The sequence below is a fragment of the Epinephelus fuscoguttatus genome, linkage group LG7 (genome assembly GCF_011397635.1).
Source record: "Epinephelus fuscoguttatus linkage group LG7, E.fuscoguttatus.final_Chr_v1".
In the NCBI taxonomy this organism is placed as follows: domain Eukaryota; kingdom Metazoa; phylum Chordata; class Actinopteri; order Perciformes; family Serranidae; genus Epinephelus; species Epinephelus fuscoguttatus.
The window spans coordinates 44,287,703-44,305,950 of record NC_064758.1 but is presented as its reverse complement, the minus strand read 5'-3'; the positions used below and the strand labels follow the sequence as shown (position 1 = coordinate 44,305,950).

The following is an 18,248-nucleotide window of genomic DNA, read 5'->3' as shown; positions in this document are numbered from 1 at the left end:
GACAATGTATGGTGATAGTTTTCTATTTTGAATCACTCCGGGATTACTAAGGCTGCCCCGTGAAAGTCAGAGATTCAGATCATTAGTTTGAAACCCCGCAGTCGACTGAAATTGACTCAGCTGTTGTTGTTGCACGTTTCCGTTCCGTCGTTAGCATTGTTAGTAGTTTTTTTATGAATACTCAATTAATAATCATTGTAGCTTGGATACATTTACTGCAACAGGGGCCCCCTGTCAGAGTTTATACTTTTGCGTGGAGTCGACGCCGTACCTGTGTATTCTTGTAAGCTGAAACCATTTCCCTCAGTGGAAATGGAGCTTTTTTTACTTTAACAGATAAGAAACAATAAATTGTAAAGACAATAAAGCCTCCACCAAAATAGCATTTTAAGTCGTGTGTGATTTATCCTGGCTTCATATGAGCAGCTCATTGTTAGGCTAATTTATACAATGTAAAATGCCATTGGCTTGCGCTAATAACGTTAGCATGCTATATTTGTTTGGAAAACGTGTTTAATATAAGGCAGTTGTTTTGTCGGTGATCCTTGTGAGCTGTAATGGAGCCGGATTTTGTAATGTTACCTTCGTTAAATGTTGCTGTTGTCCCTGGCTTCATATGAGTAGAGGAAAGTCCGCTAGCCCCTAGGCTAATTTGTACAATGTAAAATGTCATAGGCTTGTGCTAATAACATTAGCATGTTTTGTTTGTGGGGAAAATGTGTCCAGATAAAGACAAGTGTTTGTCTGTGAATGCTGCATGTTGCTGATTTGTGTACTTGTGTACTGTAAGCCATGTTAAATATGTGTTTAATGTGTGTTTGTTTAATGTGTGTTTTGAGTCGACTAAACTTTAAAATACTTCACAGAAACCCTACTGCCGACTAGTGTTTTGGAGGTGTAACTGCAGAGTGACACAGACATAAGTTAGGCTGGATTTCCTAAATATTTTTACCTGCAGCCTGTGATCATGAGCCTGTCATAGATCTGTTCTTCACTCTGTAGCATTTAATTTGTAGTATGTTTAATGTTCCTGTACTGAAGCTGAAGTCCGTCATGTTGGTAACATTTGCACCACAGCCTCCAACATCCTCTGTAATGTGTGTGTGGTGTTCCTGGTTGTGTGGTAAACCAGCGGTGATGTGATTTCTGCGCTTGTCGCCGCGTGACGGTGCGTGTTTTTTCTCTCTGCCACCGACACACACACACACACACACACACACACACACACACACTTTTCCTCCCTCCTTTCTCCTTCTCCCTTCTCCACTCTTCTGTTTCCACCTCCTCCATCCATCCATCCCTCCATCCGTCCATCCATCTATCCAGGCAGCCTGTCTGGACTCGACACCTCCTCCCTCCTTCCTCCTCCTCTTTCTACGGCAGAACAGCGGAGGAGAAAAAACTAATATTTTACCAGTGATAATAACCACAGCAGCGTCCGTTCACATGCGCGCACAGAGACAGAGGGAGAGGGGGGATCATCAGCTCTGCAGCAGCGGATCGCTCGGCTGTCAGACGCAGAGGAATGATAATTAGAAAGAGATTGACTCGGCAACAAGAAGAAAAAGAGGAAGAAGAAGGAGAAGGAAGAGGAGCTGGGCCTGCAGCAGCAGCAGCAGCAGCAGCAGCATTGAGGCGAGCAGAGGAATACATGAAGGGAAAGAAGGAGGGATTGAATTGATCACAATCTGATCAAGAAGAGGAGGAGAGGAAAAACGGCGGAGCAGCAGTTGTGTGGTTTTTTTTTCGGAGGGAGATGATGGTGACAGCAGCAGCGGAGGAGGAGATAGAGGGATGAGCAGGGATCAATAATCCTCCCTCCTCCTCCTCTTCCTCCTCCCCCACCTTCATCCCTCCATCACCTCTGCAGGAGCCGCTGAAACCTGTGAGACTCTGCTGCCTGCTTTTTATTCCTCTTTTTTTGGGGGGGATGCTGCATCGTGTGTGTGTGTGTGTGCGCGCGTGCGTGTGCGGATGCTGGTATGTGTGTCATGTATGTAACTGTTGGCTATGTAGGCCATGAGGACTGTTATATGAGTGTGCATGTGCAGCCTATGGTAATTCAGTGTGTGATGCATGCATGTGTACGTGATGTGTTTCACGTGTGTGTGTGCATGCATGTACGTGCGCTGTGAGCTGCTGTGTGTAAAATGTGTGGGCTGTATGAACTACTCCGTGTGGGTGTGTGTGTGTGTGTGTCGATGGCAGATAACATGACTGTAAAATTGGCCAATTAAAAAAGTACTGCTGCTGTTAAACTGAAATTATATAAATGCGAACACTAAAAAAAAAAAAAAAAAACCTGTTCAAACCGCCCACACTTTGATAAATTCAGTGTGAATATAAAGTACGTACTGTACTGAGAGTCAGGATTTACTTCACAACTTGTTTCAAATTTTAAACCCAGGAAAATATCAGACATTAAATGGCTCATTTGAGGGTGACGCTGGAGTGGATTTTCACTCCTGTCCTAATCCTGAAAGACAGACTCCTGTTTGATCCTTTTCCCATGTTGTGTTTTCAATAATATAGAAAACTGCATTTATTCATATTGAAACTCCATATTTATATATAAACAAAGCATATTTAATAAACTACACAGTGTCCACTTTATTCTGAGCCCCCATGCGTGAATTATGGGTGCAACTTCCGGTGTGATTCTGTGTTCCAATGGTAACAGTTAAGCTAACGGTACGCTAATCCTCTTTCCTAGAGCTACTGTTGAATAAAGCATAAAACACACCACCTGTTACACCTCAGACAGTAAAAACGTGATCGCACCTCTGCCATCTCTGACAGCCATCTCAAAGCATTGGTTGTTTTGCTTTCTAACTGAGTGTGTTAGTGATTAGCTTAGCTGGCTACGCTAACATTATGGAGCCAGAGCTAGCTAACGATAAACATCAACTCCTTCTAAAAGATGATTTGTGATTTCTCAAAACTTATAAACAGACGATACTGAATTTGGGCGAAAATTTAACATAATTCTGTATTAATTTTAGCTCCATGTAAAGTGAATTGACGTGATGTTTCCTGGCTAACGCACTGCTTGCCTGCCTTAACACGGCAGTTCACACATTTTTACGTCTGCTTAAACAGAGTTCTGCTGTGTAAAACATGAGGCTGAATTAAGCAGCAGACTTCATCAGTAATGTAAAGAAGTAGTGAGATCAGTAACTTTTGGCATTAATTTTAGACAATATGAAAGAGGTACGGTAAATCAGTAACACATTCTCAGCCGAGATGATTGAAGTGGGAATTACACTTCTGCAGAGGCAAATTGTGATTTGTGATTTGTGATATTGGGCTTTATAAATAAAATTGATTGATTGAATTGATTGATTGCATTGAATCAACGCTGTACCCTGCGCCGTAGCCTGATGTGCATCTCCCCCATAAATGTAACTACATGTCGCGGTGACGCAGACCCCCTGTTTATTTCTGTAAGCTGAAACCATTTCCCTCGGTGGAAACCAAACTTTGATCTACTTTAATTTAACAGATAAGAAACAATAAATTGTGAAGACAATAAAGCCTCCACAAAAAATCATTTTAAGTCTTGTGTGTGATTTATCCTGGCTTCATATGAGCAGAGGAAATCTCCGCTAGTCACAAGGCTAATTTATAATGTAAAATGCCATAGACTTGTGCTAATAATGTTAGCATGTTGTATTTGTTTGGAAAACGTGTTTAGTTTAAGACAGTTATTTTGTCAGTGAACCTTGTGAGTTGTAATGGAGCCAAATTTTGTAACGTTACCTTTGTTAAATGTTGCTGTTGTCCCTGGTTTCATATGAGTAGAGGAAATGTCCGCTGGTCACTAAGCTAATTTACACAATGTTTTGTGCTAATAACGTTAGCATGTTGTATTTGTGGGGAAAATGTGTCCAGATAAAGACAAGTGTTTGTCTGTGAATGCTGCGAGTTATAGTGAAGCTGATTTGTGTACTTGTGTACTTGTGTACAGAAACTGTCTCTATTAAGCCATGTTTAACATGTGTTTAATGTGTGTTAACTGCTCACAACAGCCTACGTACTTGCTTAAGCTACAGCACATGCGTAGGCTCTGCATAGAGCTGACGCACAAGTATAAATCCGCCTTAAATGCGTAATTCAGGTATGCTGCCTAGTTGCTTTTATGACAGATAATTTTCTAACGTAGGTTGAGAACTCAGTCAAACAGTAAAGACAGGAATATCATGTACTGACGTTGAGTAACAAATGTGTCATCCTAGGTGTCATTCTGTTCCGCAATTTCTGATTTAATACCTCTGTGCTCATGAACCTCTTGGTTTTATTATTTCTTATGTAGTTCCAAACATGTGAAAACGTAGTTTAGACATTAAAAGCCTTTTTAAACAGGAGTTGTGCAAATTTGCAGGAAAGCCCAATCAGTCTTCTTTCAGCATTGGCAGTATAAAAACAAAATCGGGGAGTGCAGCAAAATGCCGCCTACCTACTTTTGTTTATACAGAATGTGCCTTTTTCGGGGCAATGGGGGGCGTGAGCAAGTAACAAAACCTGTACCTCAGCGTGTGACGTAAACAGTGACGTGGGAGGGAATCCGCGGCTGGTCAGTCCTTCGGCGATTCTCTCATAAGTTGGCCCATTCTTCACCGTCCCCGTCATCTGACGGTTAATGGCCTCTTCGTTTGCGAGGACAAGGAGGGTGCGCAATTCCTTGTCTCCCCAGTTGCTCATCTTTACAGTGTCTGTCAGGTTTGTGTTTCCCTCTTGCTACTGGCTGCTCGCTAATTCCTGCTATCAGCTGTTTCCTGTTTATCCATCGCCAGTGGCTCGCACGTGCAGCATCATCAACAGCTCCTCCCACAAGTCATCAACAGCCCCTGGTCTATTTAAGCTAAAAGGGTTCTACCAATATGTCTACCCTATGAGGCGGAAAATTGGGCACCTCAGATCAACTCGCCAATCCGGCTCTGTGTGCCTAAACGCTCGCAGCTTGCCGGAAAAACGGCCCAACATTCGTGGAAAATCTGGCAGAGTAAAAGGAGCTAAAGTAGGTTTAAAAACACAAGACAAATCACGTCCAGTATTGATTTAGTAAGAGACGGGGCACATATTTTTCAATACAAGATGATCCCATATTAAACGGGTGGCAGCCTAGTCCTCTCCATATGTTGGCGATGGAAACTGTATCGTTGTTTACAGGAACAATCTCTGGGCCAAATTCGAAAAGAATGAATTGCGGCCACTGATAGCACCTTGAATTGCACTTCACTTGCACCCGCAGTTAGCTCCGTCTTAACGTCCTATTCACAAAGGATATTGTGCTAATGATATACCAGCGCAAACACACCCACAAAGTTTGGCAGCTGAGTGCAGTTTGCCCCTGACTGCAATTAGCCACATGGCAAAATATAAATTCTGGCTTTGCGCCAAGAACACCGTGGCAGAACAATGGCAGACTTTGTTTGGCAAAGTACTGAATACTGTAGGCTATACCCTCATGTAGTGATGTCTGCTGGTGAGTCAGTCTAACAGTGTCGGATGGGTTGAGGCTGTGGATTTGACCCAGTTTGACCACTTTATCACTATTCCCTCTCACTTCTGGCTGTTTTTTCGTTATCTTTTGAATTTAATATGAATTATGGAACCGTTTTTGTTCACGTTTGTTTCCCCTGTTTCGTAAAATAAATTATTGAAAGTTGCTTTTGAAGTGCGTGACAGAAGTGTGTTTTGAGAACGACCGCAGACTGTCACCTGTTCAACGCATCAGTATCTTCGGATGCCATTAAAGTAATAATGATTATAATAATAATGTCAAAATATTATTTACAGACTGATTTAACAGACGATCACTGCTGCCACGATCACTGGAAAGTCTGGGTGAGAGGCTTCCACAGAGGAGCGCCCAGTTTGCACCAGCTTTCTAAAGACGTTGTTTACTTCACTCAAACTGCGTGTGGCTGTTAGCGCTGGTGTTAGTGAATTAGACGTTGTTTATCAATGAGGCTCATTTGCATAGAAAGGGGCAATTTTTGTGCCAAATATATGCATATTACCTCATTTAAATACGTGCAAATAACACCGGAGCACTGAGACGCAATCTGCTTGGCAGCGCAGTTAATGGAGCATTTCACCCTCTGCGCGTGCTTTGTGAATTAGACGGTATCTGTTTGCTCCATTTTTACCGGTTTAGCGGCCGCAAAAGCCACGCAATCCTTTTGTGAATTCGGCCCTCTGTTTGTTCTGGTGCATGTTCAACACTGATGTTGAAGCCTGGTTGTTTGTAATCTTAGGGACATAATATGCAGTGACATATTAGAAATCACTAATTTGACGTTGGTTAAATATTTGTTAAAAACAGGGCGGTATTTGCTAAAATGGAGCTGAATTACTTTCAAAAAGAAATGTCGTTGGCCATTCGCCTCCAAAATTAGCCACTGGGACTAACCATAGTTTAACTAACTAGTTTACTGGTGCTTCTGCTGCCTGTTGGAAGTTTTACCCATAAATCATTGCTGTAGTGTCCCTGGAAATGAGGTGGATGGCATAATGCTGAAATGACTCCTAATGTAACAGCTGAAACAGCTTTATTGCACATAGTTATGTTCATTTTAATGTTTAATTGTAGCTTTTCTACTCTTTATCTATGTTCATGACTGTTGCAGTACTTTGCTTCTAATTTTTTTTTCCTCGTGATATATGAATTGTATGCTCACTATGTACACGAAATACAGAACAAATTCCTTGAAAGTGAAAACCTACATGTTAACAACCTTCTTTTGAATCTAACTGCTACAACCATGTGGTAAATAAGTAGTGCACAGTCAGTTAGTTTGATGCTAACATATAATGGGAATTAGCATTAACAGGCTAACGGATATTAGCATGGCAATAATATTAATAAATGAGCTATTTTACTTCACAAGCAAACATAAAACAACCTGTGCTCATACTTCAGGCTGTTCTCATGCACTGTTCATATGTTTTCCTACAACTAATGTACCCAAATTTGTACCCATACCTAACATAATCATTAGCCAGTAATTTGTGCATAACTCATGTATTTTGGAAGGCTCATGTGACCAATGCATTGATGAAAGTAAACTAGGTAGTGGTCCGCAGTGCTCTTTAGGAAGGCATGTTGGGGTGGTGGATGGGTCACAAAACACATGACTCGCCCCATGGACTTTCACTAGGTGACAGGTGTTCATAACTGTGTGAACTTTGAGTTATTTTAAGGTACATCCTCATCACATTTCTTTGGCGCTGATTTGAAGGATACCCTATGAACCGTTCTGTGAGAAAATGTTGCATACTGTCTGGCATATATTTCCTTTGCTCTCTGGAAACAAACTAATAGCTCCTGATTAACTTCACATTATGAGCTAAATATTGTTATTATTATTCTCCCGCCTACTCCCGTTGACTGTTTCCTGTCTCATCACAGTCAAGTGAGGAATAGTGAAATTGACTCCCATCACACAAGAATCCCGTGAAAAATGTCAGCCTCTATTTGGAACAATAAATTCAACATAATCAAAGGGTCAAATCAATCAAATGACTCGAATTTAAGCGTGAAGGTTCATCAATGACTTTGGAAACAGTAAATGTAAACTTACACTAAGTGATATTTTTTTGGTCAACTGAAACAAGTGAACACAGCTTCGACGCATTGTCACCTTTTGAGATGTCGCCAGCTTTTGAGATTTGTTTAAACTTTTATCAAGCAGCTGCTTATTTACACATCCAGCAGTTACAGAGCAACATGATGATTCACTAGGAGTCTTTGTGTTTGTGTCCACTCCACTACTTACTGTCTTTAAGCTCTGCTTTTGGTCTCCACCACCCCCTGAGGGAAATGTCTCTCTCTTTAGCTGCTAAATGCTCCACTGTGCTCACAAGCTAGTTTCTAACTGTGTCTGTCCGCTGTTTGCTGCAGACCAGGTAGTGTAATTGGCTTTTTACTGCTTTTACTGTGAAAATGATGCTATGAGAGCGGCAAGAGAAAACCAGAACAGTAACGTTACTGCTGAACAGATAAACAATTAGTTGAAACTCACTCTACAGCTCTTTAAAGTCGAAGGTAGCTGCAGAGTTAGCTGATCATTCTCTGCAGGTTTATCACTACCAGAACATGCTAGCTAGCCGCTAGCTAGAGAAAATTAACTTACTGCTAAGTTACTCTCTAATGCAGTTAAATGTCCAGTGTGTAGGATTTAGGGGGATATATTGGCAAAAATAGAATATAATTTGATAAGTATGTTTTCTTTTCTGTATAATCACATGAAAATAAGAAAAGTTCTGTTTTTCTTACCTTAGAATGAGCCATTTATGTCTATATAGGGGGTGGGTCTTTGTCTACAGAGATCACGATGTTGCACCACCATGTTTCTACAGTAGCCCAGAACTATGAAACCAAACACTGGCTCTTGATAGGGACATATCTGTATTCTTATTTACGTCACTGCCACCATAGTTTGCAGCGTCAGAAAAACACTGATTCTTGTTTTTTTTTTTATGTAAACTTGATTCATTGTTTTTACCAGTTTAAATCACCTGGTCTGGTTGTTTTGGAGAGGAAGAGACCTGAGGATGATATAGCTCCTGGTTAAAACCTCCTGAATGTCTGGATCTTAAGTTTTCATAGAAAAAACACAAGCACACATTAGCAGGTCCTAGACTAGGGGGCTGTCTCCGACAAGCCAAACAGCATCAGAGAAACAATCATTTATAACACGAAAATGCTATGCTCAGTGTTTTAAATCACCCGGTCTGTTACTTTTGGAGAGGAAGAGACCTCTGCGAATAATTCGGCTCCTGGTTAAAACCTCCTGAACAATGAACGCTAAAGGAGGGGGATATAATGGCAGATATGAAGTATAATATAGTATGTGTATTTTCTTTAGTGTATAATCATCTGAAAATAAGAATTGTCTTTTTTTTTTTTTTGTTACCTTATCTACATAGTTAGCGGGTCCTCATCCATGTTGCACTGCCATGTTACTACAGTAGCCCAGAACGGACAAACCAGACACTGGCTCTAGATAGGAACATTACTGTATTTGCATTTACGTGACAGCCACCATAGTTCGCAGCCCTTCTACAATGAGCAACGTCAGAAAAACAATTATTTTTTAATGTGAAACTGCTTCTTGAAGTGTTTTTTTTCACCGATTTAAATCACCTGGTCCATTTGTTCTGGAGAGGAAGAGACCTCTGTGGATAATTTGGCTCCTGGTTAAAACCTAGAACGTATGGATTTTAAGTTTCAGAGAAAAATGGTGAGCACACATTAGTAGGTGCCCGACTAGGGGGCTGTCTCTGACATGCCAAATAGCATCGGAGAAACACTGACTTTTTTTTAATGTGAGACTGCTTTACTCATTATCTTTACCAGTTTAAATCACCTGGTCTGTTTGTTTTGAAAAGGAAAAAACCTCAATGGATAATCTGAGCAATGCACACTGAAGGAATTCTAACCAGGAGACGTTTTAGCTAAATCCTACACACTGCTGCTTTAAGAGTTCAGAAGTGTGAATTCAGAAGAGTTGATAAACTTTATATTTATCTGTCATTCAGGTCACAGTCACAGTTTAAATGAGAATATAAAAATGATTTAAAAAAAAACACTTAGAGATGCCGTTCAGCGTCAGAAATTGGAGCTCAATAAACACCATTATGGGCGCCTCTGTTTCTGCCTGGCTTCATATACAGTATGTTTGGAACAGACCATTCAGGCAGCACCAGCCAACCATCTGCAGAGAGAAAGGTAGAGAGACCCTGACGGAGACAGAGGCAGAGAGGGATGGTGGTCAGTTAGTGAGTCATGAATAATTGAATGTGCTTAATGGGAAGAGATATAAAAACTGAAAGTGTTTGGCCGCTTTGCAATAAAGACCAAAGAGCTGGTCGTTTCCTGTGTGCGTGCGTGCATGCGTGCATGCGTGTGTTCACCGTGATAGTGCAGTATCTCCTGATGAAACTTTTTCTAAGGCAGCATTTTTGCACATTAGTGACTTCAAGTGGCAACTGGTCAAAAGTGTGCACATTTTCAGCAGCATGAGGGACTTCATTACCCAGAAATCCTTCAACATGGCATCAAGAAACATCTTAGTCTCAATGTCCACAAAAACATTTTTTTCCCCCCGAGGCCAGCGTATTTTTAAAAAATTCTTTGCAATTCAGGCACCTTGTATTGACGCTATACCACAAATGTCAGCAGTGCGATGAGGCGCTGGGCCTCAGTTCTGCGCCAAATGCCATCCGTTTGACATTTTTATGTCTGTGCGCCAGCGATAGCCTTCACTGGAGGGATTATGTTTTTGGGTTGCCCAGCTGTCTGTCTCATTCTTGTGAACATCATATCTGAAGAACACCTCAAGGGAATTTCCTCAAATTTGGCACAAACGTCCACCTGGACTCAGTGGTGAACTGATGAGAATTCAAAGTCACTACAGCTACTGTTGCTAACATTATGTGGTGAATTCAAATGTGGGGTAGCACTACGGTGTTAACTTTATAAGGGTGTTGAATGTTGCTGTAACATTTTAACATTACTGTACGTATTTGGGCGGATTTATATTTGTGCGTCAGTTCTATGCAGTGCCTACGCCACAGTCGCTGTTGTGAGGTGTGTCTGTGTCACTCTGCAGTTACACCTCCAAAACACTAGTGGGCGGTGAGGTTTCTGTGTAATGCTATAAAGTTTAGTTGATTAAAAACACACATTAAACACACATTAAACACACATTAAACATGGCTTAATGGGGACAATTTCAATTACAAGTACACAAATCAGCTTCACCATAATTCCCAGCATTCACAGACAAACACTTGTCTTTATCTGGACACATTTTCCCCACAAATACAACATGCTAACGTTATTAGCACAAGCCTATTGCATTTTACATTGTATAAATTAGCCTAGCAGCTAGCGGACATACCTCTAATTTTATAAAACCAGGGACAACAGCAACATTTAACAAAGGTAACGTTAGAAGTTGCGGCTCCATTACAGCTCACAAGGTTCACCGACAAAACTGCCTTGTGCTTATACACATTTTCCAAGCAAATATAACATGCTAACATTATTAGCACAAGACTATGGCATTTTACTTTTTAGTTTAGTTTAAATTAGCGACTAGCGGAGATTTCCTATGCTCATATGAAGCCAGGATAAATCACACACAAGATTTAAAATGCTATTTTGTGAGGCCTAATTGTTTTCGCCGTGGACTCTGCATCGGTGCAGAGTCCATGGCGTACACTACAACTTCCACATTTTCTTTTGGTAATGGCAGGTGACAGCTGGTGTTTATGGTGTGGCGTTTACCACCCCCGACTACGGGGGGATGGGACATTTAATTCTATCAAGGATTTATCGAACATGTATTATATCTTTATTGAGTAAAATCATATCTAGATAATCATCATTATTTTTTTATCGCCCAGCCCAAATGTTTTGGCTCAAAATTCTTGGTTATCATGCCACAATCACGACTGGAAATGCTGTTGAACCAGTTTGGTTGTTTGTTTTCTCAAACAGTGGTTTATAGGTTGGCACTTGTCTCATATAGGTCTCACGCCATAAACCATCTCTTTCTCCTCCAGATGACAGTCGGCTCATCTCCATGTAACCAGAACTACGTCACTTTGGACACGTTGATATGTATGAAAATGTAAAATATCGGTGGTTTGCAGAAACATGCAACGCCAACATTTTCTTCTTGCCTGGGCTGTGCGACCAAGAGCAGTGCTGAAATGTACTGACTTTAGATATTGCACTGATAAAGTGATGCACACAAAACAGCACAGGATGGCATCGGCAGAGATCAGCACAAGATCTAAAACTGAGTGAGAAAAATAGAAAATGAAATGAAAGAGAGAGCGAGAGACAAAAAGAGGTGGACTAAGACGGAGGAGGGATGGTGATAGAGTGTAGGAGGAGAGGCTGATGGGGTGTGATGATTTTTCTTGTCTCTGATGGCTTAGACAGAGCATGTCATTGGTATTTATGGGCTGAGAGACCTCACTCCTAGCAACCACAGAGAAAGAGAGAAATGAAAGGGATGGAGATGAGACGGTAACAGCTATATGAAAAGAGAAAACTACATAGAGGAAGACAACTGCACATGGAAAGAGAGCAAAAGAAAAAGGAAAGATCAGGAAGAGAGCAGAGAAAGGATGGAGATAAAGAGAGCAGGCAAAAAGACAAAAGAATAAAAGAGACAGGAAGTAAAGATGAAAGATTAGAAACAGGTGAGAAAAACAAATTTAAAATAAAAACAAAAGTATGGGAAGTCAAACCGAGAGGGCAAAGACTAAATGATAATACAAGGAAAAATAAAGAGGTGATTCTCCTAGAAAGAACGTTTTGAAAGTATCACAAGTTCGTACTTCCTGTTGGCTCTTCCTCTCCTGTTTTACAACTTCCTGTCTCCTCATCTTCTCTTTCTTTCTTCTCCTCTTTTTCATGTAACGGGCGGATGACATGAAGAAGGATCTGGGTATGCCATCCAGTGGAAAGATAATGACCGTGAATCCCAGATGCCTCGTCGTATCCAGGAAGAAGACAAACGTCTGACATGACATTTAACCTTTGCGCATCACTTCCTCTGACAGACCGACTGCAGGACGACAGGCTGATGCCTGCAGATGAACCCATGGACCAGGAAGAGGTGACGCTCTCCTCTTCCATGTTTGTCAGAAGATGATCTTCGACGGACATTCCATTTTCATTTCGTGGAGCTTTGCGTTGTTGATTTCCCTGGGTTTGGTTGCAGGCTGTTTTGTTGATGGAGAGGGTCTGAACTGAATTCTCTTTCCCTGCTCAGAAAACTCTTGACTTGGAGAATTACCGCAGGGGTTTTGACCCTGGGATTTTATTATGAGGCACAACAGGGGAGCCAGCTGTTAGTCAGCTTGTTTGGGAGTTTGTACAAGCTTTTGCAGACTGCATTTCTGCTGGAAAAACACTCGTATTGGATGCAGGGAAAAAAACATCACTTGTACCACTGGTGCTGGACAAGCTTCCGTCGCTCAACAATGATAAGGTGCAATATCTTTGACACAGAGGGACAAATAAAGCCTCCGTCAGTGAAGTTCTTCACACCTGCTTTCTGGAAACCAATGTTCTGATCTTCTGCATGGAGTGTAAAGAGTGGATACAACTGACTCACTGACAAACAGAAAGACTTTTTTTGGGGGGGGAAGACAATCCTTTCTTTATATCTGTCCTGTTTTTAACCGTCATGGGTCTGAACCTCAGCAGAAACGCCTGACTGAACCAGGGGATGGTCGACGACTCGATAAACCTCTCTGATTGGAGCCAGCGAGGACGAGGTCCATCTTGATCTTCGAATCAGAACTCAAAGAAGAAAAAGTCCTCTCCCCCCCACTTACCTCTGGTGGGGGGGAGGGTGAAGGGTAGTTTAGTTTTTAGGGTGTAGGGCTTAGGGCCATAGGGAATAGTTTCGTAGTTATTTAGACGTTAGGTTTTAGGTTGTAGACTAGATAGTAGAGTACATAGTAAGGCTCGGTGGCCAAGTTAGACAGGATTGAGTCCAGTTTCTTCTTTTGTTTTGAGTCTTATTCAGTTGTGCTAGCCTGCTAGCTCATTTACCTGTGTCACCAATCTACCAGCCCCTGTGATATCTAACACTCAGCGAGTTAGCCTTTGGCTCTGCACCAGCTGTAGCTGTGACTCAGGCAGCATTTCATCCAGTGCAGACGTTTAGCATTTAGCCTCAGTGCTAGCTACAACCTGGATCTAACCAACTGTAACAGCCAACAGCATTCAGGCTCTGTAGTTTAGAATTTAGAATTAGTGAACCTTGGTCACCTTGAGTATTTCCCCAGCGGTTGTTTAGCTTGAGGTTCCCTAGCCATTAGCCTTTGTGCTAACCCTCAGACCAGCTAGTCATGGATGCTAATCAAGGCCCAGGTCAGGGCAGCCCAGAAAGCCCCAACCGGGCAGTGGAGTACCTTCTTGAACTCAACAACATCATCGAGAGCCAGCAGAAGCTTCTTGAAACTCAGCGGCGCCGAATCGAGGAGCTGGAGGTCCAACTGGACCGGCTCAGCCAGGAGAACAAGGACCTGCGTTTGGACCGGCAACCTGTCGCTCCTCCTCCACCTGCTCCTCCCCCCGAGCCTCCTCTCCCTCCTCCTCCTCCGCCGCCTCCTCCGACTCAGACCATGTCGACGTCCATTTCCACCAAGAACCACCACCACCACAACAGCCAATACCAGGCTCCTCCCCAGCCTCCCTCCTCCATCCCCCTCCACCACAGCCACCACCACCAGTACCACCAGCACCACCACCACTCCTCCTCCACCCACCATTCCTACAACAGCTCCAATAGCACCAGTACAACAGCGATCCCAGTTCCTGCCCCGGCTTCGGCCCCACCCTCCATCTCGATCCCCACCCAGATTCCAGCTCCAGTCTCCTCCCCAGCCCCGGCTCCACCTCCCCCTCCTCCGATCCCGCCCAGGGATCAGCCGCGGGCCCACAGCCGGCTGACCCGAGTGCCCTCCACCAGCACTGGCACCAACACCAACTTCGTGGAGAAAGAGAAGGAGAGGCTCGAGCGGCTGCACAGAGCGAACGCCTCCAACAACCACCACGCCCACACCCTCCACCACCACAAATCGTAAGTTAGACTTTAAGGTATACTTACTACAACCAAAGCCAAAGATAGCACAAGGAGGGCAAACTTGATCTCAGCAGTGGGTTGAAATGATCGAACTCTATATGCAGACTGGAAAACAACCAGAATCTCAGGATTGTAAAACGTGTGAATAAGTTTATTTTGTAAGAAAAACTGAGAGAGGATGCCATTTTGATTACGACTCAATCATACTGAGGAGGTATCAAAGGGCTTTAAATCTCCCAATAAAATGACTCGGTTGGTATTCATTGAAATGTTTCTTTAGAGAATGAGTTCTGCCGTTCTCTTGGATGACCTATGCCTCTAAACCTCCATTGTGATTGTTAATGAACTGCTGTAGAACATTGTGCTTTGTTTCCACTTACATACACATGTACAGAGGACACTGCTCTTGATTGGTCAGAATTTCCATGTGGGAAAAATCCAGGAAGTAAAGCAAACGTTGAAGAAGAGTACACTTGCAAGATAAATGTGACACTTTCTAATGTCACAATGGAGGGACAACTACGCAGGTTGATTTTAGCGCTGCTCATCGTGGACTGTATTGCTGTCATTGTTCATTTTAGTCAAAGCATACAGTTTGAAAACGAGGCAAACGCGGCTCCAACTAGAAAACAATGTTTTGATGCATTGGATGTGCTGAATGTGCATATTAAGGCAGTACAGGAGGAGGTGCACATTAATAATCCTCCAGGACTGTAACATGCTCATGTTTAACCCAAACAATGTGTCATGTGACTGCAGTCGCTTCACATCCAGGTCGCAACACCTTCTCACCACAAACCAACCGCACCAGAGTTCCTTTGGAACCGGACTGAGACCACCTCTTCAAGAAGGTCTCATTGTTTTGGTGCACACCTGAGTGTGATTGCTGTGTTCACACCTGCCCAAACGACCCGCACTGAGGGAGCAAATGAACTTGAGTTTGATAGAACCGAACCAAACAGGGCAGGTGTGAAAGCACTAGGGATGGGCAAACGATCAAAATTCATTATTCGATCATCAACAAAATTAACGATCAATTATCGATTAATTGATAAGCGAGTGTTTCAAAAGAGAGAAAACAAAAGAGCGCAGTGCAGACTGTCGCCGCAAGAGAGTGCAGCTGCCCCAGTTTTGAGCCTCAACCCCCCAGGCCAAAGAGGAAGAATGGCGTGCATACGCAGTTCACCCCTGGGTGTTTACAACCGTTGCCAGCCAGAGTTACAGGCTTCAGTTTTCAGCAAAACCTCCGACTTTCAATGGCGTAGTGTTTTCAGAGGCCTCAAGGGAAGCCGCCGAGGCTTTGGAGAGCGATGAGAGCCTCCGTCTGTTTCTGGCGGGGGTCTCGTAGGCCCGTTGAGCCGCCGTGCTCACCGGGCGGGGGGTCTCGTTGGCACGGCGGCTCGCTGGACCTATGCCAGGCATTGTAGGGGAAACACTGCAACTATCGATCAAAATTATTTGTGATCGATCAAAAGCCTTAACTATCAATCATCGATAATAGAAAATTGATGCCCATCCCTAGAAAGCACCTATATTATCATTTTTCAGTGGCGAATTATGTCCCCAAAGGAAAACTTTGTCACCAACAGTTTTATTTAGCCTGTTCATCTCACTTCAGTTGTTTTTATTGCAGCAAAATGTATCTAGTAAACTGAAAAAGATGATATGACTCTAGCAGGCTACCAAACCTCTAATTTGTATTTTTGATATTAATAATTTATATAATAAAAATAATTGATACCTGGTGTCTGTGTGATGATATGATAATGCCACACAAAAGTATTACGATACGATGCTTCCTTGCGTCGGACACTAGAGGCATCATGAGTGTCTATTACAGATTTATGGACACCAGTCACATTTGTAAGTGGAAACAAGGCACTGGTGTTATCATGGCATCCTTTCACTAAATTTCCAAACTCAAACTTGGCTGCCAGTCTTTCATCCCATGGTCTGTTTTGCCAAAACTTGTGTCAATCTTTGACTTTGATCGCTACTAACTTTGCAGCTTTTCTCACGCAGGTTTTGTGCAAGCCTAGGAACATGTGCCCACATGCTAAATTTGACCTGGAAATATCTTCTTGCTTGATTCTAAGCTGGCAAAATAAAAAAGTGCAAGCAACGGCTTTAAAGGTAAAGCTGTTCTGCTGAATTAATTTATTGTACGAGTAGGAGAGATGAGTTGTTGAAGTTTAACATTGAAGTGTTTCTTCCTGCGGAGGAGAGGGGGCAGCTGATGCCTTCTTTCTGTACTGAGATAGTGTGATTGGTGTGTGTGCAGGGCTGATAAATATTCATCCTTTTATCAGCTAATAGGGCTACAGAGTGGAAGGCTGTAGTGGGAATTTACATATTGCGGGAGAGCAGGAGAGCACGAGCCTCCAGAGACACAGCAGCTAAACGACTACAGCATCTCTAACACTGATAATTGGTGGAGCACAGACTGAACAGTGTTATGTAATAGATATTTTTGCTAAGCAATAGGATTGGTTGTTGACCATGAAGAAAACACGCTGTGCTTTATGTTAAAGGGAAGTTGTTCGCTGTACTAATCACCATGGTAACCACTTAGCAGGTAGCTTTTGTTTTTTGCTCTCATTTTGTCGTAATTTTGTTGCTCTGAATACATTTTCAGTCACAACTCTGTTCGCTGCCTGGAATTGGGTTTGTTGCCTGGCAACACTATCTTAGGAGCATCCTATCAGGAAGTGTTGAGAACGATGGAGCCTCGCTGCCGTCTGTGGCAGTCTTCTTTGTGCACAGGGCTGTGTGGTGCTGCAGGCAACAGGATGCAGGGCTGCAGTCGTCCCATGCGTGTACAAGGCAGTGCCTTTGTAACTGGTAACACCTAACCGCTGTCTCTGGAAGCACTGGTCATGGCGATTGCTGTTGCTATGCAACTGTGGAAAACCTGTTTGAAGGACAACGCTCTCGCTAACAGTTGAAATGGTTTTAACCTCGCTCGGTGCTCGGAGCGCTTGAAGCTTTGCTAAGCTTGCACTGCTGTTGGGAACATAGAGCGTCGCCTCCTCTCCTCTGCAAACAGAGAGGCTCCCGACAGACCTGCAGAAATGAAGGCTGGGGAAACGCAGTGATGACTCATGGAGAGAGATTTAATAGTACTATTGCTTTGTCTTATAAGCTCTCATACGAGCAGCCAAAAAGTAAAACAGATTGTACACAGAGGTGCAGAGTGTGACTCAGACTCTCAGATCTGGGTTCATCTGAGGCATCTTGAGGAATCAAAAAATCCTCCGAGCCCTTAGTCATGGGACGTTCAGGTACAGCTGATATCGTGAGAAAAAGCGGACCCCAAGCTTGCAAATGATGTAACAGGCAGAGAACAATGATGGAGTCTGACAGCAGCGAAGATAAGACTGATTCGTTATGAAATCACACAGTGCAATCGGCTGCTTGCTGCCTCTTCAAGTGACTGAGTGTGATCCAATAAATCCCACACTGCACTGGGGCAGATTATGGCACGGAGGCATGAGAGCATGTTGCAGAGCTGCCTACACGGGTTCCTGAGTGATTTCGTAGTGGGCATGATGCAGCAAAATGCAAAACACCCTCACACAGATTTATTTTGCAGCACCTTGCAGCACCTCAGGCTGGAGCAGGAAG

General features: G+C 43.0%; 1 protein-coding gene across 6 annotated transcripts in view; it reads left to right on the top strand.

Moving 5' to 3' along the window:
• Positions 1-18,248, top strand: part of LOC125892253 (IQ motif and SEC7 domain-containing protein 1-like) — a 256,394-nt gene that overhangs the window by 6,763 nt on the left and 231,383 nt on the right. For 3 of the 6 annotated variants that reach the window (XM_049582154.1, XM_049582158.1, XM_049582159.1), the window contains exon 2: positions 12,464-14,621. In XM_049582154.1, the coding sequence (XP_049438111.1) occupies positions 13,888-14,621 (734 nt within the window). In that variant the 5' untranslated portion in view covers positions 12,464-13,887. Of the gene's footprint in view, positions 1-1,219; positions 1,886-12,463; positions 14,622-18,248 lie in introns of those variants that run through there. The other 3 variants (XM_049582157.1, XM_049582155.1, XM_049582156.1) reach the window with 3 other exon arrangements.